We start from the raw sequence: 23,928 nt of genomic DNA, 5'->3' as shown, positions 1-23,928 counted from the left end.
GACTACACATTTAAAATAAACTTTGTGATTTTATTGGGGTTTTTTGTACTTGAACATGTCATACAATCCTAAATCTGGAAAAAGAAAAAAACTAAATGAAAAGATATCCGGTGGTGTTTTTTGAAGGAGGGGGGGGGGCGCTCTGGCTGGAGTGCCAAAAGGAACAAAGAACAATGAGCACTCTGGAAACATTTCCATTCACGTCCATGAGTTCAGCTCTTTTCCATCGGATAAAATAATTGAACTTGTCTTCAGTTCTCGCGTTCAAGACAGAATTGTAAAACAACTAAGGGAGGATATTCAGATTAGCTAGCTAACAGTCACTGCCCTTCGGCCTCCATTCCCTGCTCCCAACAGTCAATATCAGCGCTTAAGAGTGATTCAGGTACAAATTGTGTTGGTTTACATTCAATCGACTCTTTATTTGGGAGAAGGGGGAGAAAAAAAAAGAAAAGAGAAATCATCCACCACGGTTGAAAGCGCTACCTAAATCTTTACTTGGAAGGGGCCTCGAGAGGAATCCAAATGTCGACATGACACTTTGCTCGGGATTGATGACAAAAGGCCTGTCATCCAACAATAGCAGATTGCGCTGGTCCGTTAAATGTTATTTAGCGTAGAAGAACTGCACCCCCCCTTCCCCCCCCCCTCCCCCAAGTAAAAAAAGAAAATCACTTTTTCCATCTCTTCAAACGGCAGTAACAGCACTATGCTACAAATGGAATAAAAATAAAAGCCTGGATGGAGGATACGGTGTCATACTACGAATACGACGTGGCCTGCAGGAGAAAATCCTTGGAACTGGATCATTTTGCAAAGCACTTAAATGCACTAGTCCTTGAACCCTCACATCTTTTTCTGTCCGGCAATTACATGAACACGAGTCATATTGTATTTACATTTAGAAAGGGTAGGGGGGGGGTGCACTTGTTCAATTGGTCCTCCGGTTTGCAAGCCAGGCATTGTGGCGACAAAACTGTAACGGATAATAGGTTAGGCAGCACACATGCATGTTCTCATTATTGTTTCTGGCTCTCGAGAAGCAGTTGGAGTGGGTCGATTTGGGCTTACAAGCACACACAGACACGATTCACAAAACGTTTGGCATGTTAGGCTTTTGGTGGGGTTGGGTGGTGGGGGGAGGGGGGGTGTCCAGATGAACTGTAAATGCGCTAGAACCTATGGAGGTGATTTTAAAATGGAATTTTCAACATCCCCAACTGTTCAATGCTGCATTCCTTTTTTGGACATGTTGGTGTTCTCCGGCGAGGAGCTTGAATGGTAAAAATATCAGAGTGAGCACAAAAAATATTTTAGATTCTTATGAAATGTTCACCTGAAAGTCTTATCGCTAACGTTTTGTGAGTTTTGCCCATTTGTAGCACTTTTATTTTTTTGCACGTCGGGTCGGTTTTCATTCAGTGTGTCAGTGGTCTGCTGGTGCTTCACCCAGTGGCTTGATTTATTTTATTTTATTTTTTTTAAAGGGCTTTAAGAATTCAAGTGAAAACAACCCCCAGATGCTGAACAGAGCAGGTGGGCCACACGCCTCTTTCGGTCCTTTTCACTCCTTGAAAATATTTTTTGTCAACCCTTTCCATCAACGTTTTTGACTCTACCTGAATTTTACGTGGTGGCAATATTTTTCTCTTACTACAATGCAGCAATGAATTGATAACTTTCTGATGAATCCATGGTTCAGAGCCATTGATTCACACACACACACACAAAAAAAGTCCAAATCTTCAGATTTTCAGCTTCTAAACATTAAATATGCTGCAGTTCTCCATGAAAGCAGGATGAACAAAACATTTGCAAATATCAGCCTCTACTTTCAAAAACAACATGTCTGCTCATTTTCTGAGTTGTTACGGACCAAATCGGTAACTGCATCACAATCCATTTATGTCTGTCAAATTTTTGCTTTTAATTTGAAATAAAATTCAAGTTGCGAGTAAAATCATTTAAATTATTTTATTGCATTCATCAAGTTAAAAAAGAAGAGATTAATCAATTAAAATAATTGCTATCTGCATCCCCAGCTTAAATTCTTGAGTTAATGCCACGTTTTTTTTGCTGTTGTCTAACAAGAAACTAAACGGCAAAGTGAACAAAGACGTGAAGCTTTCCAAGGATGTCCACATCTATGCCTTTCTGTGACACTTCCAGTCCCCCTGTAGCTGTCGCTTGAAAGTGGAATCACGGGTGAGGAATGCAAGTCGTCGCCCTTCAAAGTGTTCATGATTGTCAATTTTGCCATTCGGCTCCTTGTTTGGAGAACCGCCGGCTGGACAAAAAAAAGCTGAGCTCAAGTGGAAGTTCACCTCTACGGTTTCAGGCAATTTCAGATCCTAAAAGTCCCAAAAGCCAAACATCCCGAATGTTCTGTAAGTAGTGCTTGAGAACTTTTGTAAACGCAGCTGTCTATGTTGCAGATGAAGACAAAACGGGCGCCAATATTAAAATTGATTATGTGTTAAATTTGAACGAGTTGGCGTGAGTTGAGAACAAATTTTTGGGCTTTGTGTGAGAGAGGCTCAGTCCATCCCAAATGACTTTTTTTTTTTTTTTTTTTGGCCTTTACTGGTCAGATCTGCCCCCCCCCCTCCCGTTCTACATACTGAATAATCAAGATGAGTGCAAATCGCGCACGATTTGCCCGACACATGCTGCCCATCCTTCGGCGGGCCCACCAGAATGATAAAAAATAAATAGAATGCAATCACACAAGCTAACTACAATATATTAATATAGATCTTCTGAAGTCATACGCTCATTAAAACAGGAAAAAAATAAAACATATTCAATCACTCGGTTAAGTCAAGTTAGCCCCGCCCTCCCGTTCATGCACCCAATACAAGTCAAGATATCAAAGAGAGACGCTGCTGGAAAATGCTGGGAAAGTCCAAAGTGTGGTGATTGAGAAAGTCGGCAGAGGGCGGCGAGGCTGGAAGGGGGGAACAGGGGGGGGGGGGGGGGGGGCGTAAAAAAAAATTATCGGAGAAGTTGACATCATTTCTACGACTGGAGAAGAGAATCCGAAGCCCTTAACAAGGTCTCGCTGAGCTCCCTGGTTGGTGGCCAATCCACCTCATGATCCATTCTTCTTTTTTCACAAGGATGGGATGAGAAATTAGGGACACCCCCCCTACCTCTCCCCCCCCCCCCCCCGCCTCGACGACAACAACAACAAGGAAATTTAAACGCCTCCTCTTCCCCGCAGCATGTCCGAGCCCCTGCTGCTCTTCTCCCCCCCCCCCCCCCACACACACACACACTCGCATACAAACACAATCATCGAGAAAAGACTCAGTCACTAGTGGAGATGCTAGTAAGGGGGAAAGTGTCTGAACAGTGGCTGCGAGTGCCTCGACCCCGCCCTTGCCCGGCTTTTAAGATCGCCGTGAACGAACGAAGCCGTGATATCGGGTGTCACCGTTGTTGTCAATTGTCAAGCGAGAGGCGTGGCGCGCGTCGTCGTCGTCGCGGCGGTGGTGGCGGCGGTGGTCGTGGTGGTGGTCGTCGAGTCTTCATAACTTTTGGATTTTCTCGGCCACCACGATGGGGTTCTCCTTGCGTATGCGGGCGGCGGCGGCGCTCCGGTAATCGTAGGGACAGTCATGTTTGTCGGAGTAACGGTGGATGGCACAGAAGAGGTTGCCGCAGCGGCAGTCGAAACCTGCGGACAACCGAGAAACAACAAGGCCACACGCTGAGATGTTTCCAATGGCGGGAAATTTCAATTTTGAGGCGCATATTTTTACCCACATTTGAGCAATCTGGCACGCCACCCCCCCCCCCCCCCAAAAAAAACATTACAAAAAAGTAAGCAGCACTACTCATATGGAAGTTTTTTTTTTTTTTTAACAAGACAAGCGATAACTTTATTCTGTGTGGCAGAAAAAAAATTCAGATTTATCATACAAAAAGGTCATCCCATGAGAAGACGTACCGTATTTTCTACACTAAAAGGCGCACTGGATTATGAGGCGCACTTTCAATGAATGGCCGAGTTTGTAATTTTTTTCATACAATGGGCGCACGGCATTATAAGACGCAATCTACAATGCCTCCACTAGATGGAGCTACGGAGCTAAGGAAACACCAACAGAACGATCAGATGACAGTAAAACCTCTTTAATAAAGCAGCGACACAGTTCACTTAACCAACAGCAAGTTACAACATTGACTCGTGAACGTTGAACTCTCTCTATTTCCGTGTTCAACTGCGTTTGAACTCTGAGTTGTCAACCATGTCTTGAGTAAGGAGCCATTTTGGGGTGGAAATATTACCATAATGAACAGACACAAGGTGCATCGAATTTTAAGGCGCGATGTGAGCTTTTAAGAAAATGGGAGGCTTTTAGGTGCGCCTTTTAGTGCGGAAAATACGGTATTGACAAAAAATGGGATTGGTGTAATCACCTTTTTTTGGGCTTTTTCTACATCCGGGACAAATAACGCGGGTTTCACTGTATATTTATTTACACGACTAGCTTGAGAAAAGGCGCAACAAAAATCAAAGTGCAGTCTTACCGGTGAGTCCAACTTTCTTCCGGCAAGAAAAACAGCGGTTCTTTTTCTTGTTCTTATCAGGAGTCTGCTCGCCATCAGAGGTTTGCGCAGCTTCTCCCGCTGGCTCTGTTCAGACACCGGGGGTCAACTGTCATTTTTCCGGCGCGAGGCACAAAATTTCAAGAGCAAGGAAGTCGAATACAAACGTGTCAACTTGAAAGCTAGCTATGGCGTAACATTAAAACGCGCGTATACCGACAATGTGGCGGGGGAAAGGGTGACGCCTTATTTTCTATACTATCGTTCATGTTTGTTAACCCTTGCCCAAAAATACTTATTACTACTTTCCTATTAGCTGTTGTTTTGGTGACCTCGTGGGTGTTACGGAACGAGCGAAAAACAGCAACGCTGAGCGTGCACAGAACAAACCAACGAAAACTTGCAAATGCTCCCGGATTCGTACCCGAGGTGCCGGACGATTCCTCCTCTTCGGCATCGTCAGCCTCGGCTCGATCCGAGTCGACAGCCGCCGAGTCCTGTGAGATGCTCATGGCCGTCATCTGTTGGGTGACTGGACTGGCAGAGCCAGGACTGACACTACATCAATGGAACAATGGCAAAATACACGTTTAAAATGCCTCCTTTTTGTTTGAGAACGCCACCTGGTTTAGGCAATAAAGGCATCCCCCCCCCCCCCAGAATAAAAAGGTGTAATATTACAATAGTTTCTTTTTTTTTTTTTTAATATGACTTTTAAATTAGCCTTTTTTTTTTTTAAACCTTGATATTCTAACCTGATTTTGGAAAATACGACTTTTTGCTTCCAATTGATTTGGCATTTTTTAAATCACGTGCATGGGACGGTCGTGTAATATCCGCGATTGTCGTGATTGTCCACTGTGGTATCTGTGATTTGAGTGCATATGTTTTAAAAGGTGGGGCCAGGCTTGGTGAGTGATATGGGTGTCAACAAAGGCAAGCGGAGAGTGAACTGCAACTCGAACCAGTGGCGGATTTTTTTTTTTCTCCCTGTAACCAATTGATTTGTTTTTTGCGATTAATCATTTGGAGCTGTGGTTGAAATGACCATTACACGGGGGTCCTTGTAACCCCTCCCTCTGCCGACCCCCAAGAAGCTCTGAGAGCAGCTGATTTTGAACAAAGGACGGTGGAATGCAGCGGCCATGACGTGGAGCCCACCTGGATGTTGGTTCGTCGGGTGAAGTCCGCCCTGCCGCCTCCGTGCTGGGCGCGGGCGCTGCGCTCTCTGGAACAACATCAGCGGGCCCCGGCATCCCCGACGGCGATGTTGCGGCTGCATGGGGGGGACAAAGTCTCCATTTCACATCACTTTGCTGAGCATGTGATGCTTGTTCGCTAAAATGCCGTCTGAAGCTGCCAACTTGGTCACTGAAAAATTATCCAATTCGTTTAATGGCTCCAAAATATTTTGTTTACTTTAAATGTATTGTTGCTCTTTTTTGCTTGTCCAGCTATGACACTACAGCAATCGCTCCATTCTGTTAAGTGTCGCTTTGCCGATTGAAGTTGAAAAGTTCATTCCGGCTGGCAATATTGCACCGACGTGTGAAGCAAAAAGGGATGACAAAGAAACTTTCTTTGGATATTTAGACTTCCGCCGCCCCCACTTCACTGTGAATGAAGCTCGCTTGTACCTTTTCGATTGACATTTGGGAAAACTTTTATTGATGACTTAGATGCAAACCGTGAGCACTCTGAAATTGCTTCACAAACGTGTACACACACGACAAATTCATTTGATATTTCTTATCTATATTCTACAGTGTGAAGGTGGCCCGGCAGCGTTTTGTAGGCTGACTCTGCACCTGAAACTTGCCATCTTTGAGCCTTCACACATCCAGCAATACCAGGCGTCAAACCTTAAATAACGGCCAATTTCATTGTCAGTTAAAATTAGCATCAACGGATACTTTTATTGAAAAATTTGCCTGTAAGGTGTTCTATCGGCCTCAGGTCGTATGGGACCCTATGGTGGGCTTTTTTTTCCTTTCCCCCTGCATTCACAAGCACGCCTCTTCGCTTCATCCTACCTTTCTCCCCCGGGGGACTGGATCTCCCCCCTCCCTGTTGTCTCTGTAGGTGTTCCTTGTAGCAGACCGAGCACATGCCGTTGTTGCGGGGGTTACCGTAGAAACCGCATCCCATCGTGCAAAGCATTGGCACCTGGGTCTGATTGGTCTCTTGAGCCATGCTCCAACAGAGAGGGTGAGGGGGGGTGGGAGTGGATCTTCCTGGGGGAGGGGGGGGGTTGCAACAGTTAGTCGAGGTGATCAACGCCGAGTAAAGGAATGAGGAGACTTGGGCTTTGGAGTTGTTGGAACACTAACAACTCCAAAGTCCACTTACACGGAACAATCTTGAACGACAGAAGACTCTGAGTGGGTGGGTGTGTGTGTGGTTGGGGGTCTGCACAGAGTGAAAACACTCCACTTGGACAGTGTCTACATAGTGAGCAATGCAAATTTTCCGACGCGTATGCCAAGGTGAAGTTCGCACTGCTAATTGACGGACCCCCTCCCACGCAGGGGCACACATGTGTACCGCGTCGTGCGACTGTGCAGCGGGATGTGAACTGTCCTGTTGGTCCAGCGGCGCTCCACACGTTCGCACTTTACCTCGTTCTCTGTGTCATCCGGGCCGCGTGCTTTATCATAGAGTACACTTGACCCAAAAGGGGCAGGAAAAAAAAATGAGTCGAGTTCACCGACAAGACTCCCCAAGTGACGTCACCAACACGCAACGAGCTAATTGTTTTTGGGGGTTTTTTTTTTTTTAGTTAGGTTTGTTTTATTTAAGCCGGGACAAAACTCGAACCTGCCTGCGAAAACGAACACGTCGTCGCCTCGCTACAAAGTACAAGCCTTCTGATTGAAACGAATAAAGGACTGTGAATTAAACAAAACGTAAATCGACTCTTCGTTATGGGATTCGGGACTCGCGTTATCGCGAAGGCACTTTCGAACAAGTTGCTGACTCGACGGGGGCCGTAAACCATAATGGGTAAATATTGGCGAATTCTTCATCTATCTTCACCCCAAAGTCTTTTTGGAACTCAACCGGGGTTATTTTTCGTCAACCAAATGAAAAGTGAGACTGCGTTCAAGGAAATGGTCATCTCGATATTTGTGTGTTTTTAGTTCAGTAAAACAGTCAGGATTTCCCTTAAGTCACAAGTTTGTGCACTTATCGGGACTCAACGGGGGTTAACGTAACGTTAGCTAGTAGCGATGCTTCGAAATCGAAAAGGAAATGCTAATTTTGTGGTCATCGTGTTTTTTCTTACATTAAAAATGTAAGCATTCACCTCAAGTGTCAAGTGTATACTAATTTGAACTGAACCATGGTTACTTTGCATCAAAAGTTCGATATTATTAGCTGGTGGCTCATGAATCGAGTGCATTAATAAAAAGATATATCTTATGTTACCATACATTGTGTTTTCCTGATGAAAACGCCACAGGATATTTAGATTAAAACGTACCAATTGCGAACAAGTTGGACAAAACGACTTACATTGTCGCTTCAAAAACAACAAAAGCAACACAGAACCATCACAACATATTCACCGGTGTCTTAAAATGCATTACAGAAACAAAAAAGGTTACAAATCATATGTGCTTTTTAAGATGAGCCTGTGCGGATGAGCGCTTTTGAGTTTAGTCGGCAGCAGGAAACAATTGTCAAGCTGCGGGGAGCATTGCACAAAGCAAACAAGCACCGCCGAAAAAAAAGGAGATCGTTTTAAAATCTGATATGTCACTCGGTGGTTTCTTATCGCGGATGAATGGCGGCAGTAAGAGAGAGGGGAGGCAGAATGCCCTCCGTAAATTGCCCGTGTCGAAAATCGAACAAAAGCCAAGCGTTAGCCGCCGGCTCTCGTTAGCATCGCGAACGTTAGCTCGGATGCTAAACGTAAGCGGCCAGACAATATCAAGGTCTGCGGTAGACATCGAGCAAACGAACATTCACGCCGAACGAGGACTCGCTCGCGCTGGTCGCGCAGGACGGCGGGTACCTGGGCGTCACGGTACCGGCGGCTGTCGACGACCTTGGGGTTGAATTTTTATCGGGAGAAGTTCTACGCCGAGCGGCCTCCTACGCTAGTGCGCGAGCTCCCGACATTGGAAACAACCAGCATGACGTCATCCCCCAGCAACACAAAAAAGTCAACAACAGAACACTTCACTCCAAAAACACGCAACTCCTTCACCGATATTTATTCACATCATCTGAAATTTTAAAAACGGTCTAAAACAAAAGGTTACAAGGTGTGCTTTTGGCCAACTTGCGTAGATGAATCCAGAGAAGCCAGCTGTGTTGTTGATAAATGGCTTTTGCCTTGCACAGTAGTTTTAAGTTGCACTTAAGGGGGTAGCGCTTAACTGCATTTACTGACTGGTTTCCTGAAGCGTTCCTAAACTCACGTGGTGATATCCTTAACACACAGGTGTCGGTTCTTGATGCGGTTCCACCTGAGGGATCAAAGGTCACGGGCTTTCAATGTTGGTGTTCGGCCTTGCCACGATGACATCTCGAAATTGCTTGCAATTGTATGTTGGGGAAGGTTATCCTTAAACTGTTGGGACTATTTTCTCACACCGCTGTTCACAAAAAGGGGAACCTCGCCCCATGTTTGTTCGTGAATGACTGAGCAACGCAGGGAAGCTCCTTTTTATACCCAACCATAGCACCTTCCTGTTGAAGCTTTGTCGGTGGAATTCGTTCCCATTTTTGGACCAAAAGTCCTTGGTCTCCGTTATCGTATTTTATGCGTCGTTAGAATAGGAAAAGTTTATACGACAAGTGATCAAACATTTGCAGGTATACCAGTAGAGTGACAAGTTTCTTGAAATACATTTTCTTCATTGCATTTTGCATGGGAGGACATGATTTTGGCGTCTCACACACACACACACTGCTAACTAGTGTGTACCGTAATTCGTGAAAAACAGCAACATGGTTTTATTGCCAACAAGTCCGTTCATAAAATGAGCTGTTTTTAATGACATGGATTCAAATTTTCATGGTCATATATGGAAGAGTTTCATGTGTCCCTGAAATTGCTGTCCACCCCGTCACGTTGGGGTTGAAGTCTTCAGTGACACTACAACCCACATTTAGTTTTTGATCGACTCATCTAATATATAGAAATAAATTATGGATTTTGGTGTGGCATCTTGAGGTCAAGGGATTGTGTTGAGGCGAGCAAGAAGCTTCATTGAGTCAGGCTATTGCTTTGCCTCATAGAAAATGTACTTTGCTGCCATCTTGTGGTATCTATTGACAATCAAATCTTTTTTGTTGTTGTGAATAAACCCGCTCCAATAGTCGGGTCCACTGTACCCCCCCGCCCCCCCATTCATGTATTTGTTATCACTCTGTCCATTTAATGCATTTAATTTGAAGTGTAATTCTGTAAATTGAGTTTGAAATGATTACAATGTTGTGGGATCACAGTTTGGGTTATATTTAGGGTTGTTAGTATTCATACAGGCAATTCAAAACATCTTCGGCAGTGTCAATTACTCACGTTCATCACTGCTATGTAATACAGCCATTGAAAATGCAAAAAAAAAAAAACCCACACACAACTTAAAAAGCTTTTGAAATTTGCTAGGGCGACCCGGCCGGCTGCGTCTCTTCCGCCATCCTTTCCGTGACCATGGGTGCAAAGGGTCCCACGAGCCAGTTGAGTGGCGTGTTGTTGAGCAAATACTCCGTGACGCCATCCAGAGACTGTTGAACCTTGAATATTTGGGCAAAAGGATACTATTACATTTTCCAAATGGCACGATCCAATTTTTTCAAACGGATTCGGTGGGGGGAAATTCCTACTTGGGTCAAGTGGTGACGGCTCCGCTCCAGAAGGAGGGGCGTGAGGGCGCTGGTGTCCAACAGAGAGGCCTGCAGCTCGTCGGCCGAGCGTCTCGCTCTGGTCAGCTGCTCCTGCACGGCTCCTGGCAGTCCCTGAGCGCTCGACACCACGTTGGAGCTCGCCGAGCGCAGCTGCTCGCTCAGACCTCGCACCATGGAGAGCACGCGCCACTCCAACCGCTGTGGAAAGCAATGACAGCGGAGAGACGGGTCAACCCAGCCATCAATCGATTCAAAGATATCTTAAGTAGGACAGTAAACACCTGAAGGTGTACTAGATCTTTCAAAGTATAAAATGAACCAGGTTCTTTTAAAAGTACTGACCTCCGCCTCATTCTGGCTCCCATCAGATTCAGCTTGCCCATTTCCGGGTTGCTTCTGGCTCCACTCGGTCCAGCGCTGCTGCAGTTGCTCTATGGCGCCCCCTATTTGGTTGCTGCTCGAAGCCATACTCGTACGGGCGGTCTCCAGCAGGTCCAGCGTGCTGGTCATCTGGGTCACCGCCGCGTGCGTGGTTTCTCTGGCTCGTCGTGCGCGCACCAGAGATTGCTGAAGGGCTCGCTCCCGCACTTTGGTCGAGAGGTTGCCCAGACGGACAAAGTAACTGGGGCCGGCTGATGAGATGGTCCCACGGGAAGTGTTGGGTTCGGCCACGGCAGCTGGACAAACGAGATCGAAGGAGATTACGAAAAGTAGTCAAACGTTCACGTGCTGTCCTAATCTTGTGCCTGAGCACCAATCAAAATCATCGGTTGCGCCAGTATCACGAGCCTTGCGTCGATATGAAAGTCCGGATACGCCGGCATGTGCACCACGGATGGTGCTGTGCGCTATCTGAAAATATGTCAACCCCCCCCCCGCCCCCCATCTCCCAGTCTTCCACAGACCCGTTCCAACGAGTACCCACCCAACTCCCTCTCGGTGAGTGGCAGGTTCTGCTCCACCCAGTCCTCGGAGCGAGTGAGGGCCAGGCCCATGCCGCTGCTGACCATCTGGCCCACGCTGGTGCCCATCACGGTGCTGATGCCTTCGCTGACAGCGGCCCGGGTCTTCTCCACACCGCCCATCACAACCCCGACCACGGCGTCTTTGGCCCCCGTCACCGACTGGCACACCATCCCGAGTGTGTCTGACACCACCTGAAAGAAGAGAGGAAAGTAATGTCATGTCACGTGTATTTTAAACTCGGGTGGGGGCTCGAAGATTCCATGAAATTCCCGGGGGGGGTGGGGGTGGTGTCGGGGTGGAACATTACAGACTAACACGCAGAGGGCGCGTGCTTTGCAGCTAACGGGTGCCACCACGTCCTATTCTGCAGTTGCACCATAATAGGAACGGAAAAGAAGGGAAGTCACAAAAGTGTTGATTGACAAGGCGCGTTTCATTTTTGTGATCGCATGCGTATATATGTAAGCCTACACCACATGCGTATCATTTTTGCTACAGCTAACAAGTGAAATGTTGTTATTACTTGCCAATTACTATTTCTACAAGTTGCAGAGGCAATATTCACAAACACCTCTGCTGCATTTTTTTTTTGTCCAAATCAAAAATTGCACATCATTTATTTTTAAGGGGGCGGCCCGGTAGTCCAGTGGTTAGCACGTCGGCTTCACAGTGCAGAGGTACCGGGTTCGATTCCAGCTCCGGCCTCCCTGTGTGGAGTTTGCATGTTCTCCCCGGGCCTGTGTGGGTTTTCGCCGGGTGCTCCGGTTTCCTCCCACGTTCCAAAAACATGCATGGCAGGCTGATTGGATGCTCTAAATTGTCCCTAGGTGTGAGTGTGGGCGTGGATGGTTGTTCGTCTCTGTGTGCCCTGCGATTGGCTGGCAACTGATTCAGGGTGTCCCCCGCCTACTGCCCGGAGACGGCTGGGATAGGCTCCAGCACCCCCCGCGACCCTAGTGAGGATCAAGCGGTTTGGAAAATGGATGGATGGATTATTTTTAAGGGTAATGTTGCAAGATGACCTTGAAGGAATAGTGAAGCGATTTAGATTATTGTGGTGCATTTTCAATATCGGCAATTTCCGTTGTTTACAAAAATACTTTGGAAGCAACCGGTATCCCCAAATTGTGTCTTTACTACTTTGTAACCATCATTTGAAGCCATGACTATAATCAGCAGCCCCTCCAACTAGGACAAAAATGGATCCGAATGTTTTAGGCAAAATAGCTTCCTGTCTGACCTTTTCCGCTGGCCGCTGAAGAATAGGCAGCTTCTCCTCCATCTTATCCAGCCCTTTCATGGCGTAGTCATTCACTGTCGCCACTGTGGAAAGTACACAACGTGACATTTTTGCTTTATGTGGCACCAAATGTTCCAAGAATGGCGCCAGCGACCTGCTAACATGCGGCATTAACGGAACACGTTTTACAATTAAGATTATCGGGGTTGCTCGGTTTACGGCGGCGAAACAAACGGAATTGTTTGGGAATTTAACGAAGGCTAATCGTCATAATGACAAGAAATACTTGGATGAAAAATACTTCGAAGGCTTTTCCCATACACATAAATGACGTCATTACACCTTTCCTAACCTGGAACTATCATTGAACGAAAGACTCCCCCCGCCCCCTTCCCCGTTATTTGACTCCACACCTACGTTGTGGTTCAATAATGTGCAAAAGAGGCTTGGATCCGGTGGCGGCAGCCGCGCCGAGGGTTCGCACGCCACTTTCGGCCGCATCCATCACTCCCTTCAGCATGGGCACGCTGTCTTTGGTGCTCGTGTAGGCGTTGCAGACCGCTCCGCAAGCCGAACTCACCAGTGGCAAATTGCTGACTCGAGAAACAACATTCTAGGGTACATGAAAAAAAAAAAAGTCACAAAAACACTAATACACAGCTTTCGTAAATTGTGTTTTAGGTCACGGTGCACCTCACCTGTTGCTCCCCGTTAGCTGCATCTGCAGCCGGATTCGTCTTCTCGCTGTCTGCCATTGCTGCGATTCCTGAATTCAATCTGAAAAGAAGGATGAAATACATCATCTGGAACAGTTCAGGATCAATGATTCTTATATAAAACAAAGTGAAGTTAGGTCGGCCAGCACTGACGATTCAAAAGCAGTATTTTGGTAAGAGCGAGTTTGTTTAAGATCAGGGCAATTGTCAAAAGTGCATTTGCCTTATCACGCCAGAATTGCAATCGCGCTCAGTCATTGATGTGGTCAAGGGTGATATTCTCCGCCGTTGCTGACATCACCCAGTGCACTCTGACCGGAAAATGTCATGTTGTTGCACCATATTGGTTGGGCAACGTGTTTAAACAGGCACTGTGAGATTACAAGTTTTATTACAAATGTGACTCCCTGATAAACTCACCTTGAGAGGAGTTCTCGAGAAATTGCAGGTTTGACGGAAAGGCTGTTATCACTTACAGATATGAGAATACTACACTAAACAACACAAAATACGCCTCATTTGACCTTTTTGAGGTTTTTCTGTGGTCTTGTTTTGAAATGAACTGCGAAGATCCTGTTCTGCGGAAACGACCTTATCTGTGGACCAACTGGCATATCAGCAACAAACTGATGAGTTACCTACGGTAGTAAAGTCGTGTCACAACGAAAAGCAGCATTTTTATAACAGCCATCCCTTATCTAAAATAGTGTTTCCCAACCTACAGTGAGCCATGGGAACCATTTTAGCCCTGTTTTTTTTAAAAGTGCTCGATAACTCAGTTTGAACGAACTAACTACAAACATTCGTCGTCCTTCCTTTAACGTAGAGATTGCGGACGTCAAATAGTCCCCGAAACAGGGCGCAGTGTCACCACAGCAGTGACTCGGTAGCTCACTTCTCTTGCACTTTCCGAATGACGAACTTTACCCCAGATGACGAATTCACTATGAGTCAGTACGTTTGTCAGACATGTGATTTCGGATGGTAACAAAAAACAATTATTCCCAACTTCTCACAGAAGTTGGGAATAATTGTATAAAAGAAAAAATTAACACAATTGAGACATTGTATTGAGTTCGCGGATAGAGTTTAGAAGGGCACGTGACGTCGATTTAGCTCGTTTAGCAACCTGGCTGTTCAAAGTTAAAAGGCAGGTTGGTTTAAATGACAAGAACCGAACTTTCGAATATAAAAGGCCGAGTTTACCTGTTGCTCGTGGTGGTGGGTTCCTCGTGTGCTGTTCTGTCCCGACAAGTTGGAGACGTTTGTTTCTGTCTGCGACAAAATTCTCTACTGCACCGCGCATCATAACATCTTGACTTACTCCCAACTAGAGGGCGGAATCGAGTCTACGCTATGAACTTTTGACCAATCAAATCATAGCGTCAGAGTTTACGTCAGTTATCAGGAAATACTGCTGGCACGAAGACCTCGCCCACTTTGGACTTTGGCTGGCTACATCTTTCAATGACGTCAATTAGGAGAGTTTCTTTCAAACATTCTTCATTTAGTTTATCATAATAATTGTAGATCATCAAATTCAGCATAATGTTTTACAAATATTCGGGTACATATATATTATTTACAACAAATATGAATAAATGTATTTCAACCTCATTTATTTTCAAAAATGTTAAGCATTCATCAATGAAATATTTTAATATTAAAGTACAATCTATTTATTATAGGTTAATTCAATTAAAATGTTATATTATATTAAATACATTTCTCTTTGCGAGATTATAATGCCTAAAAAATGAATCCATCGTTTTAGTAATTATTCAAATATTTTCCATATACCCTACTGCGATTGATTTAAAAAATATTTTTAGATTTCTATTTTCATTTTTTGAGATGCTCACAAATTATTATATTAATAATCAATTCACCTGTCAATTATTTTTCAATTAATTGATGAATCAGATAAAAAAATTCTCCAACTTTCCATCCTTGAATTATACAAAAACAGGACATTGCACACAGGCTGGTCGCCAGTTGACTGAATACTGCAAAAGGACAAGCAAGCAAGCTTTTTATGATCAGCCATCAAAGGCATTGATTGGCACATTATCGGTCGCGGATCTCGGATTACACATTTTCACACAATCGGGACAATTAATTTTGTAGTTACTGTATTGTCTTTTACGTGTTGTCTCCACTCCCTTCTTCTTTTTCCTTTGGGTTGGTGGCAAACATTTTCGTGCATTATCGCCACCTTCTGAAATGGAGTGCAAGAAGGAAAGCGTTCAATCAGATCCAAAGTTTGGGATCACTTCAAAAGGACGATAAAATACCATGGGTACCATAACAGCACGGCTACGATACCAACGGAAGGTCACGGGTGTTGGCTAATTTGCTTGCCATCACTATTTCGACATACTGTATTGTGATTTCCCCGCGAGTGGCAAAACACAGCTGCCGGTGCATTTTCACTCGTCTTGACACACACAAAAAAAACGGTTAGAAAATAAACACGTAAAAAGACGTGGTCTTTTAGCACAGAATGAACAGGAAATAGGTTTCTCCTCTGTTGTTTCTTTTCACGTGTCGACTCTGACACACTCCTTGACGAAGAATCTTTTGGCACAATGTGAGCAAGCAAAAGGTTTCTCTCCGCTACGCATTGACAATGTGCCCTCGCCAAATATTTTGGCGTGGTGATTGATCAGTGTCAAAAGAGTGAAACATCACATCGTGCATTCTTTTTGGCTCAATGAAACATTCATACTCTTATTTTGCAAATAAAGTGGCACCTTGAATTACATCACGAAAGCCTCAAATTTTTTGAACAGTCGTTTTGGCTTGTGTTGGTTATGAGTGAGCTTTGGCTCCAGGTGTCACGAACTAGACCACAGATACCACACACACACACACACACACACACACACACACACACACACACACACACACACACACACACACACACACACACACACACACACACACACACACGCACACACAGACACACACGAATACTACAACATGTACAGCCATTACACTTATAAACCAGTTTATCTAATTTCTTAACTTGTGTTTTATCATAGTGTAATATCTGTTTCTTGTATTTGTGTGACGTCATAGGGAGGGGAGGAGCCAGGTTGGGGGAATATTGGCTCCGGTAGTTAGTCTGAGGGAGGAGCGCATGGGCGTGAGTTGTGGCTAACAGCAACTCCTTTGAATGCGTGTGTTTATTACTTATTTTGTAATTAAAAATGATTAATAGTATCAGCGACTGCGAGCATCCTTCTCTCCGCGACTGGAGGGCATTACAATACGTTATACGACGCCAATATGATTTTTAATGAATAACACACAACCGAATATGATGATGCTTTTTTAATTTTATTTTTTTTTACGAATTTAGCCTGTACGGCAAACTACCATTGCACTTTAGAAGGCTGGTACTGTATTTAAAAGCGGATGGTGGAGTTTGAAATATGTCCTACACGTGACGGTAGTGCCCCCAAAAGTTGTTTGCCATCCCACAATCAAACCAAAGAAGAAGGAACACGGCAGTTTGCTGAGCAGGGTGCTACAGCGAAACAACTGTTGGTGTCATTCACTTTTTGTTTCTGTCAGCACGCGTCTTTCGTTTTACAGTAAAAAAAAACGTTTACGTCTTTTGAAAATAAACTCAAAGTGGACTTTGAAGACGTTAGCTCAGGTTGCTGGCAACAAACAGACGGAGACACTAGCTTAGCGGCGAGCTAAACGTCATCGTGTGAAGAAAAATGTGCAAAGTGCGACTTCTGAGAACGTTGGTGAAGCAGCGACTAAACGTGGCAGTCGAAGAGATATTTGAACTGTTTGAGAGGACGATCGCAGAATTTGAGGAGGAACTTTGTCGTGGCAAACGGGGGAATGAGCGACGACAAGGCCAACTGCTTGATGTTGTTCTCAAGCCTCGCGAAGCAGGTTAGCGTAGTTGTTGTTCCCCAGTTCTTTTTGTTGCAATATATTTGACGAAATAAAAAATAAGAAATGGCAAAGCTCTCCAAACACGTTTGCATCTCTCAAACGGACAATCAATACAATATTTTTTAGTCCGTCTCGTTGTGCGGCCACCTTGTAGTTTAACTTTGTACACTGACACACTGCTGTGTTTTCTTTCTGTGGTGCAGACGTGCAGCAGGTGTTGGAGAGTCGGGAAGAAGATGAAGAAGAGGTTCCTTCTGAACAGCAGGAGAAGCCAGTCGAGGCCTCCCACGTTAAAGAGGAAGAGGAGGTGTGGAGCAGCCATTATGGAGAGCAGCTTCAAGGACTGGGGGAGGAGGATGTCGACACGTTGCCTTGGACCGGTGTCCATGTGAAGGGTGAAGATACAGAAGGTGAGTCCTCTCATAGCTTCACTCAAATGAAGGAGAAGTTCAGGCAACACTGTGGAGGTCTCCACTGACAAACAAAGTTTTCCAAATCCTCCAATTTTCAGAGAACATTTGACTTGCCCGTCATCTGCCATCGGCAGACTATAAGACACAGGGGAGCAGCGAAATCTCCGGCCAACCAAAGTGACAGTCTTCAAACATCCGCGCAGACCCGAGAGAGCAAAAGTTGTTTTGACAGTTTAAACTGCAGTCGGCAGTCGCAAACATTTGAAGAAGGTTCATCGATTGCTTGCTGTTTTTTCAATATTTATGTTAGGGATCACTCTCTTGCCCCTCCCCAATCGCAATCGATATCACTTTTTTTCAGACTGAGTGTGAGTACTCACTGATACAGATACCAAGCAACCGATACCACTTGTGCTTGTCATGCCTAAAATTTCTACGATAATTTTAAATAAAGACCTATCTTTTAGTTTTCGTTTGGACCGCACTCAGCAGGAAAAATAGACCGTATTAATGCTGTGAATAATAATAATAATCAATAAAAATGATTCGATTTCCTCAGTTGATGAAAGCAGTTCACTATGTGAAAAAAAAATCATAGTTTTATCATTTGAAATCCATATAAGGACGATTGCCTTTTCCACCATTGTAATTAGTGCATGTTGTATTTACATAAAGTGTAATTAATTGAATTGTACAGTGTCTGTTGTGATTTCCTCACGTCATCCAGATGTGCGGCCAGCGTTGGTGGAGTGTGAGGAGGATGCGCGGGAGTGCAGTTCCGGTGTGAGGCAAGAACCAAAACATCCCGACGTTAAAGAGGAGCACACGTGGATCGGTGAGGATGGAGCGCGGCTTCACGGGCTGGAAGACACAAATGTGATCACGTTCACGCTGACCGGTGTCCATGTGAAGAACGAAGAAGAGGACGCGGGTCGGCCGTCGCAGCGTCATCGCAGTCCGAGTGAGAAGTTCATTCACCACGTGACAACAGAAGCTGATGGAGGACACAGCGATGATCTCCGCTCGCAACCAGGCAACTTTGCTTCACCGTGCGATACGAACTCGATGCCACGCTGTCGCCACACAGATCACAGCGACGACACCGCGGAAGCTTTGGAGACCAACGACCGGTTGAAAGGTGATACGACGCATCACGCTGACGTCCAACACAGTGGAGAGAAACCTTTTACTTGCTCGGCTTGCGACAAAAGATCCTACAATAAGCTTGACATGCTAAAGGGTTGCGCTAAAGGTTTTACACGCAGATTGTATCTGAGACCACACGTCAGAATGCACATTGACCTGTCCGCTCTGTCATAGTGAAATTTGAGCCATTCATCCAAACGTCTTCTGTACTGCAGGCGTTAGCCTGGATTGGTCACTGTTAAATGATTTTAAAACCTTTAAAAAAAAAAATTCTAAACATATTTGTTTAATAGCACACGGTCAATTTGCAAACTGAATCATGATGCTAAGCGAAATTCCAACGTCTGCTCATTAAATGACACCGTGAGCTAAAAAAAATGTCCACCCCGTCACCGTCCACCCCGTCGGCAAGCATTCCATGACAGGTTGGACTTGATTTACGACAGTGAAAGACATTCGCATAGTTTAGGCCACAAAAAAATTACAACAGCTATGGCACACAATATATATTTTTTATTTTATTTAATGATATCGGGTTTACTGGGCGCCGGTAATTAAAGAGTATAAGGGAACATATTGAATTGTCTTTTTCAAGGAATGACATCCAATGGAGCCGAGATAGCAAGGAGATACCGGGAACGTCGTGATGCTGACCCGGACAGAAGAAGAAAATATCTTGAGAAAGAAAGGGACAAATGGAAAAAACAAAGAGAGACTGGGAAGAAGAAGAGCGTCCATGAACTCAGTGAGCTCGAAAAGTGGGCCATAAGGAAGAAATGGAGAGAGGCCAAAAGTCAAGCCAGAGCCCGAAACAGGGCCGGCGCGTTGCTGCAATCGGAAACGTCAGCCAATTCCCCTGCAACTGTGAGATGCCCCGAAAATCATCACGAGCCCTTCAGGTTAGATCATTGAAAGTTGAGCTGACGAGGATCGATTTATGTCAATGAAAATGACCAACTGTGTTATGTTCCCACATGATCACATGTTGATAAATAACTTGCTAAAATCATACAATGACGGAAATAGCAGAGCATTTGATGACAAGAAAATATTTTATTTTATTTATGATTGTCTTGCTACTATTTTCAATATTGTCTGTTCTTCTTTACAGCACCTTGTCACAGACCTGATTCTTGTGAAAATGCTATAGAAACAAAGTTGAGGTTTTTTTTCATGTCCCGTGAAAATAAAGCAATTATTTTCACAAATTAGCATCGTCATGTGTTTGTTTTTGTTTTTTCACAAATTTGGGCCAAATAATGTTTGACCACATATATAGTGAAACATAGAGTTACATAATTTCACGATCACAAGTGTATTTCTGAGAAGGTAATAAAGTTGAAGTTCATGGCAAATATTAGCTTTTTGGTGGGCAAGTCTCAAAGACACTTTCTGGTGATAAAAGTCTGCTAGTTTAATGCTAACACATAATGCAAACCGACACAGGCAGGCTAATGGAAATTAGCATTGATAATACGTTAATTATAAACCTTCAAACAACTGCCACTTTAACACATGCGGAGAAGCCACGCATACAAACGGTTTTTTTCTTTGCTTGTGGCAGTTTCTGGACGTGTTCTTTAGCTGTCTCTCTCTGTGTCGCTAGATGGCGGCAATTTACAAAAACGTTATTTGACAAACAAACACCAGCAGAAGAAGAAACGTGCGGAAGTAACTCGCTGGTCACTAAGCGATCAAGCGCGCCGGAGTTGAATCTAATCGATCGTTTCACCCTCGCCCCCTTTTTGCTTTTGCTGTTCCTGCACCACTGACATGAGATAAAACTGTCGTGCCGTTGATCATAAACGCGTCTACGCGAACAACTAAACAGGCGTTCGCGTTAGCTTAGCTTGCTAGCGGCCAACGACGTAAAAAAAGGACGTTCAAATTGCCAACACGCCACCGAGCAGGGAGCCAACTCGATCGCCGCAAAATGTGTAAAGTCACCATATTGAGGGAATTAATGAAGCAGCGACTCAACCTCGCCGTGGAGGAAATCTATCAACTTTTTGAAAGAACCATAATGGAGTACGAGGAGGAACTTAGTCGAACAAAAGAGGAGAAAGAGCGACAAGGCCAACTGCTGGGCGCCGTTTTAAAGTCTCATGGTGGAATACCGCAGGCTGGTTGGTGGTTATACTCTTTATACACACACGTACACACACACATGCCGTTGGTTGACGATGTTTTGCTGCGCTTGTGTGGTGCAGACATACAGGAGGTGTTGTTGAAGAGCCCCGGAGAGGAGCCAGTCGCAGCGCACCCCCTCATTAAAAAGGAAGAGGAGGATGTGTGGAACTGTCTGGACGGGGAGCAGCCCCGGTTGCCAGAAGCGGAGGAAGAGGAAGATGCTGACGTCACATTCACGCTCCCCGACGAAGCTCACAATGAGCAACGATATTCGGACCCAGAGAGCACTTTCGCTCCGCTATCAGATATAGACGACGACTGCGATTACGGAAGAGAGGAATCCTTCCGTTGCTCGTTTTGTCACAAAATATTCTCGTCCAAAGGAAATATGAAGCGACACATGAAATCGCACCAACAAACACAGAAAGCGTTTGGCTGCTCCGTTTGTACGGAAAGTTTCCCAACTCGAGGGCTGCTTCTTTCACACAGAAGACGACACGCCGTCAACAGCTCCGACAACCAGAAGTTTGACTGCTCCGAATGCGGCAAAACATTCGCCAAGCTCGCCCGTTTAAACAGACACATGGCAAAACACACCGGAGAGAAACCTTTCGCGTGCTCGTTTTGCGGTAAGAAATTCACTTGGCATTATGCTCTAAAAAGACACATGAGGTCACACTCGAGCAGGGAGCATTTCTCGTGTCCGGTATGTGCGAAAGGGTTCACGACCAAATGGTACATAGCAGTGCACATGAGAACGCACACCGGCGAGAAACCCTTCCAATGCGACGTGTGTCAGAAGCAATTTCATTTTAAGAATGGGTTCAAGAAACACACTTGCGCCGGGGACAACCAAAACGCAGTCAATGACGACGAAGGACAGCTGGTAAGCTCCCGTGGTTTGTCTAATTGAAGTAAAAAAAACAACAAGTGTTTCTCGTGTTTTCATATTGAAATTCCTCACTCTAATTGTAATTTTTGCTTCTGAGCTGTTTCAATAGAAATGTCCTACAATGGTGGCCATATTGAGTTCAAATAAAAAGTTTCACAAAATGTTTTTTTTGTATAAAATTTAAACTACATACACGGTGGTCGACTGATTAGCACGTCCGCCTCACAGTGCAGCGTTTGATTCCGACTTCGGCCTGTCTTTGTGGAGTTCGCATGTTCTCCCGGTGCCTGCGTGGGTTTTCTACGGGTACTCTGGTTTCCTGCCACATTCCAAAACCCTTCACCTCTGCACTGTGAGGCCGACGCGCGAATCAGTCGCCTACCGGGCAGCCCTGGATGGATGCAGCCTATTAAAAAATTAATGCAACGGAGAACCACGTTAACAATGCAATGGCGACAGACAGCCACAGGAGGGCAGTGTTTACCCAGTCAAGAAACTGGGACCTGCCTCACGTGACCTGAAGCAGATCCGACATAAATATTGAACACTGCCGTGTACTGTATGACAAACATCACGAAAGGGGAAATAAATGGGATGTCAAAGTACATTCGATGTGAGAATAATTGCTTTCATTTGATGTACTGAATCCCCCACCCCCAAAAAATGGTTTCCATCGGATATATAATGTAAAGCGAATGAATTTCAACCCATCACCGTTAAATCTCTTCATTAACTTCACAAGCAAGATGTTGAGAAACAATTTTGGCATCCCTAACTGTCAATTATCTAAACTACAATCGATCTTCCATTTTCTTAAAATTCAATGTAAAGTCAGCACAAATAGATGGTGCGTTTCTCCCCGCCCCTCCTTTCAGACTGTATCAGCAGTGTTTTCATGAGTTAGCAGTCCAAGCATCTTTTGGCTTGACACAGTGGTGTGTGTGTGCGCGCGTGTGTTTATATGTGAGAGACTTTAACCCCAAAACAGGAAGTGGCAGCATATATACCCTGAAAGCTCTCATCTGTCCTCACTTAACTTGGCTTGACTGGATCCTGTTGATTGAGGCCCAAATTGTTGTGGCGAAAAACGGACTAATTGCCCATTCGGAGATAACAGGAAACTCACTCCAACCTCGGGGTAAAAACCGCTCTGCATCCACTGCTCACGCTCTCGCTTTTCCTTCTTTCTCCGCCCGGGGACACCTTGCGAGACAAATTAGCGATTGCGCGGCATTTAGCGAAACTCAATTAAGCGGATGTAATTTTAGAAATGAGAAATAAACACAGTTGATTGAGACTGGATAAGGCCTGAGCACGGACAAATTAAACACAAGGCAACCCACCACTAATGGTGAATAAAATGTAAGATCCATGCCTTCAATTTGAAGCGGACATTTTATGGAAAATTTACTTGTTTAATTGCTTGTAAACCTGGCAGTGCCTGCGAGCTGAAATGATTACGTGAATAATTTGGATAGGCTAATTAGCCAACCACTAACCTGAGCTGATCATAGCCAACTCCCATTCGCTGACATCCACGTCATTCACCAGGCTTGGCCCTGCTTTTTAAAGCCACACACATTCATTATCACAAACACGACAGTCTAGAGCAAAGGTGTCAAACTCAAGGCCCAGGGGCCAAATCTGGCCCACCAGGTCATTTTACGTGGCCTGCGAAAGCAAATCATGTGTGTCAACTTGCTAAAATCTGTACCGAAATGTCAAATTGTCATGTGTAATAAATCACGTTGAGATTGTTGCAATAATTGTATTCTCCTGTTTACACTCACTTGAACAATAATTGAACAAACTATTAGAATTGACTTGACTGTTTTCAAAACTAGTAATCTATAAATATTTTGAGCGATTTAAATGAGTCGAAATCCATTGGTTTCAGCTAGTATACTAGTCGGACTAGGTATTTTGATTTGTATTTATTTTAATTTGATTGATTTGGAGAGTTGTAATGCAAAACCAGACATCTCCATTTTTTGTGGAGTGAGTAAAAAGCGTTTTCTTACATTTTTGGTTACGGGTTTAAATTGAGCAAATAAGATAATAATTGGAGGGGGAAAAATATCTTAATTTTTACAG

The 23,928-nt window shown here is 44.7% G+C and overlaps 4 protein-coding genes across 7 annotated transcripts; 2 read left to right on the top strand and 2 right to left on the bottom strand.

Moving 5' to 3' along the window:
* Window positions 1-3,214: 3,214 nt before the first annotated feature.
* On the bottom strand, window positions 3,215-8,723 carry LOC147203021 (AN1-type zinc finger protein 5). The gene is made up of 6 exons (XM_086114976.1): window positions 8,573-8,723; window positions 6,588-6,788; window positions 5,716-5,830; window positions 4,979-5,112; window positions 4,537-4,641; window positions 3,215-3,679 (listed from the first exon to the last, which is right to left on the bottom strand). Exons 2-6 carry the CDS (start codon window positions 6,745-6,747, stop codon window positions 3,531-3,533), a joined length of 663 nt encoding a protein of 220 aa, XP_085971102.1. The 5' UTR covers window positions 6,748-6,788; window positions 8,573-8,723; the 3' UTR covers window positions 3,215-3,530.
* Window positions 8,724-9,938: 1,215 nt separating this feature from the next.
* plin3 (perilipin 3) lies at window positions 9,939-14,709 on the bottom strand. Its single transcript, XM_086114957.1, has 8 exons — window positions 14,542-14,709; window positions 13,318-13,396; window positions 13,037-13,232; window positions 12,620-12,702; window positions 11,339-11,570; window positions 10,756-11,090; window positions 10,393-10,611; window positions 9,939-10,302 (listed from the first exon to the last, which is right to left on the bottom strand). Exons 2-8 carry the CDS (start codon window positions 13,372-13,374, stop codon window positions 10,171-10,173), a joined length of 1,254 nt encoding a protein of 417 aa, XP_085971083.1. The 5' UTR covers window positions 13,375-13,396; window positions 14,542-14,709; the 3' UTR covers window positions 9,939-10,170.
* Window positions 14,710-16,817: 2,108 nt separating this feature from the next.
* LOC147203019 (uncharacterized) lies at window positions 16,818-20,023 on the top strand. Of its 4 annotated transcripts, none has more exons than XM_086114964.1 (4): window positions 16,818-17,250; window positions 17,457-17,663; window positions 18,364-18,501; window positions 18,579-18,776. In XM_086114964.1, exons 1-4 carry the CDS (start codon window positions 17,067-17,069, stop codon window positions 18,629-18,631), a joined length of 582 nt encoding a protein of 193 aa, XP_085971090.1. In that variant the 5' UTR covers window positions 16,818-17,066; the 3' UTR covers window positions 18,632-18,776. The 4 variants fall into 4 exon arrangements, with proteins under 4 accessions (XP_085971090.1, XP_085971088.1, XP_085971092.1 ...); XM_086114962.1 differs by adding an exon at window positions 19,408-20,023 and having other exon boundaries at window positions 16,820-17,250; window positions 18,364-18,804; XM_086114966.1 differs by having other exon boundaries at window positions 16,820-17,250; window positions 18,394-18,501.
* A 441-nt stretch (window positions 20,024-20,464) lies between these two features.
* LOC147203018 (uncharacterized) lies at window positions 20,465-23,600 on the top strand. The gene is made up of 2 exons (XM_086114968.1): window positions 20,465-20,938; window positions 21,023-23,600. Exons 1-2 carry the CDS (start codon window positions 20,746-20,748, stop codon window positions 21,853-21,855), a joined length of 1,026 nt encoding a protein of 341 aa, XP_085971094.1. The 5' UTR covers window positions 20,465-20,745; the 3' UTR covers window positions 21,856-23,600.
* Window positions 23,601-23,928: the final 328 nt, after the last annotated feature.

Source organism: Hippocampus guttulatus, chromosome 7, assembly GCF_054856545.1.
Source record: "Hippocampus guttulatus isolate MCC_2025c chromosome 7, RoL_Hgut_1.0, whole genome shotgun sequence".
In the NCBI taxonomy this organism is placed as follows: Eukaryota; Metazoa; Chordata; class Actinopteri; order Syngnathiformes; family Syngnathidae; genus Hippocampus; species Hippocampus guttulatus.
Note: the sequence above shows the minus strand (reverse complement) of the source record. Positions and strands in the feature narration are given on the sequence as shown.

Coding starts and splice junctions, on each gene's coding strand:
- LOC147203021 (XM_086114976.1), bottom strand. CDS start 6,747: ATGGCTCAAGAGACCAATCAGACCCAGGTGCCAATGCTTTGCACGATG. Junction 5,113..5,715: donor CCCGACGAACCAACATCCAG/GTGGGCTCCACG, acceptor CCATTGATGTAG/TGTCAGTCCTGGCTCTGCCA. Junction 3,680..4,536: donor GAAGAAAGTTGGACTCACCG/GTAAGACTGCAC, acceptor GGTTGTCCGCAG/GTTTCGACTGCCGCTGCGGC.
- plin3 (XM_086114957.1), bottom strand. CDS start 13,374: ATGGCAGACAGCGAGAAGACGAATCCGGCTGCAGATGCAGCTAACGGG. Junction 11,091..11,338: donor ACTCACCGAGAGGGAGTTGG/GTGGGTACTCGT, acceptor TCGTTTGTCCAG/CTGCCGTGGCCGAACCCAAC. Junction 10,612..10,755: donor GGAGCCAGAATGAGGCGGAG/GTCAGTACTTTT, acceptor TGCTTTCCACAG/CGGTTGGAGTGGCGCGTGCT.
- LOC147203019 (XM_086114962.1), top strand. CDS start 17,067: ATGTGCAAAGTGCGACTTCTGAGAACGTTGGTGAAGCAGCGACTAAAC. Junction 17,251..17,456: donor TCTCAAGCCTCGCGAAGCAG/GTTAGCGTAGTT, acceptor TCTGTGGTGCAG/ACGTGCAGCAGGTGTTGGAG. Junction 17,664..18,363: donor GAAGGGTGAAGATACAGAAG/GTGAGTCCTCTC, acceptor TGAATTGTACAG/TGTCTGTTGTGATTTCCTCA.
- LOC147203018 (XM_086114968.1), top strand. CDS start 20,746: ATGTGTAAAGTCACCATATTGAGGGAATTAATGAAGCAGCGACTCAAC. Junction 20,939..21,022: donor TGGTGGAATACCGCAGGCTG/GTTGGTGGTTAT, acceptor TGTGTGGTGCAG/ACATACAGGAGGTGTTGTTG.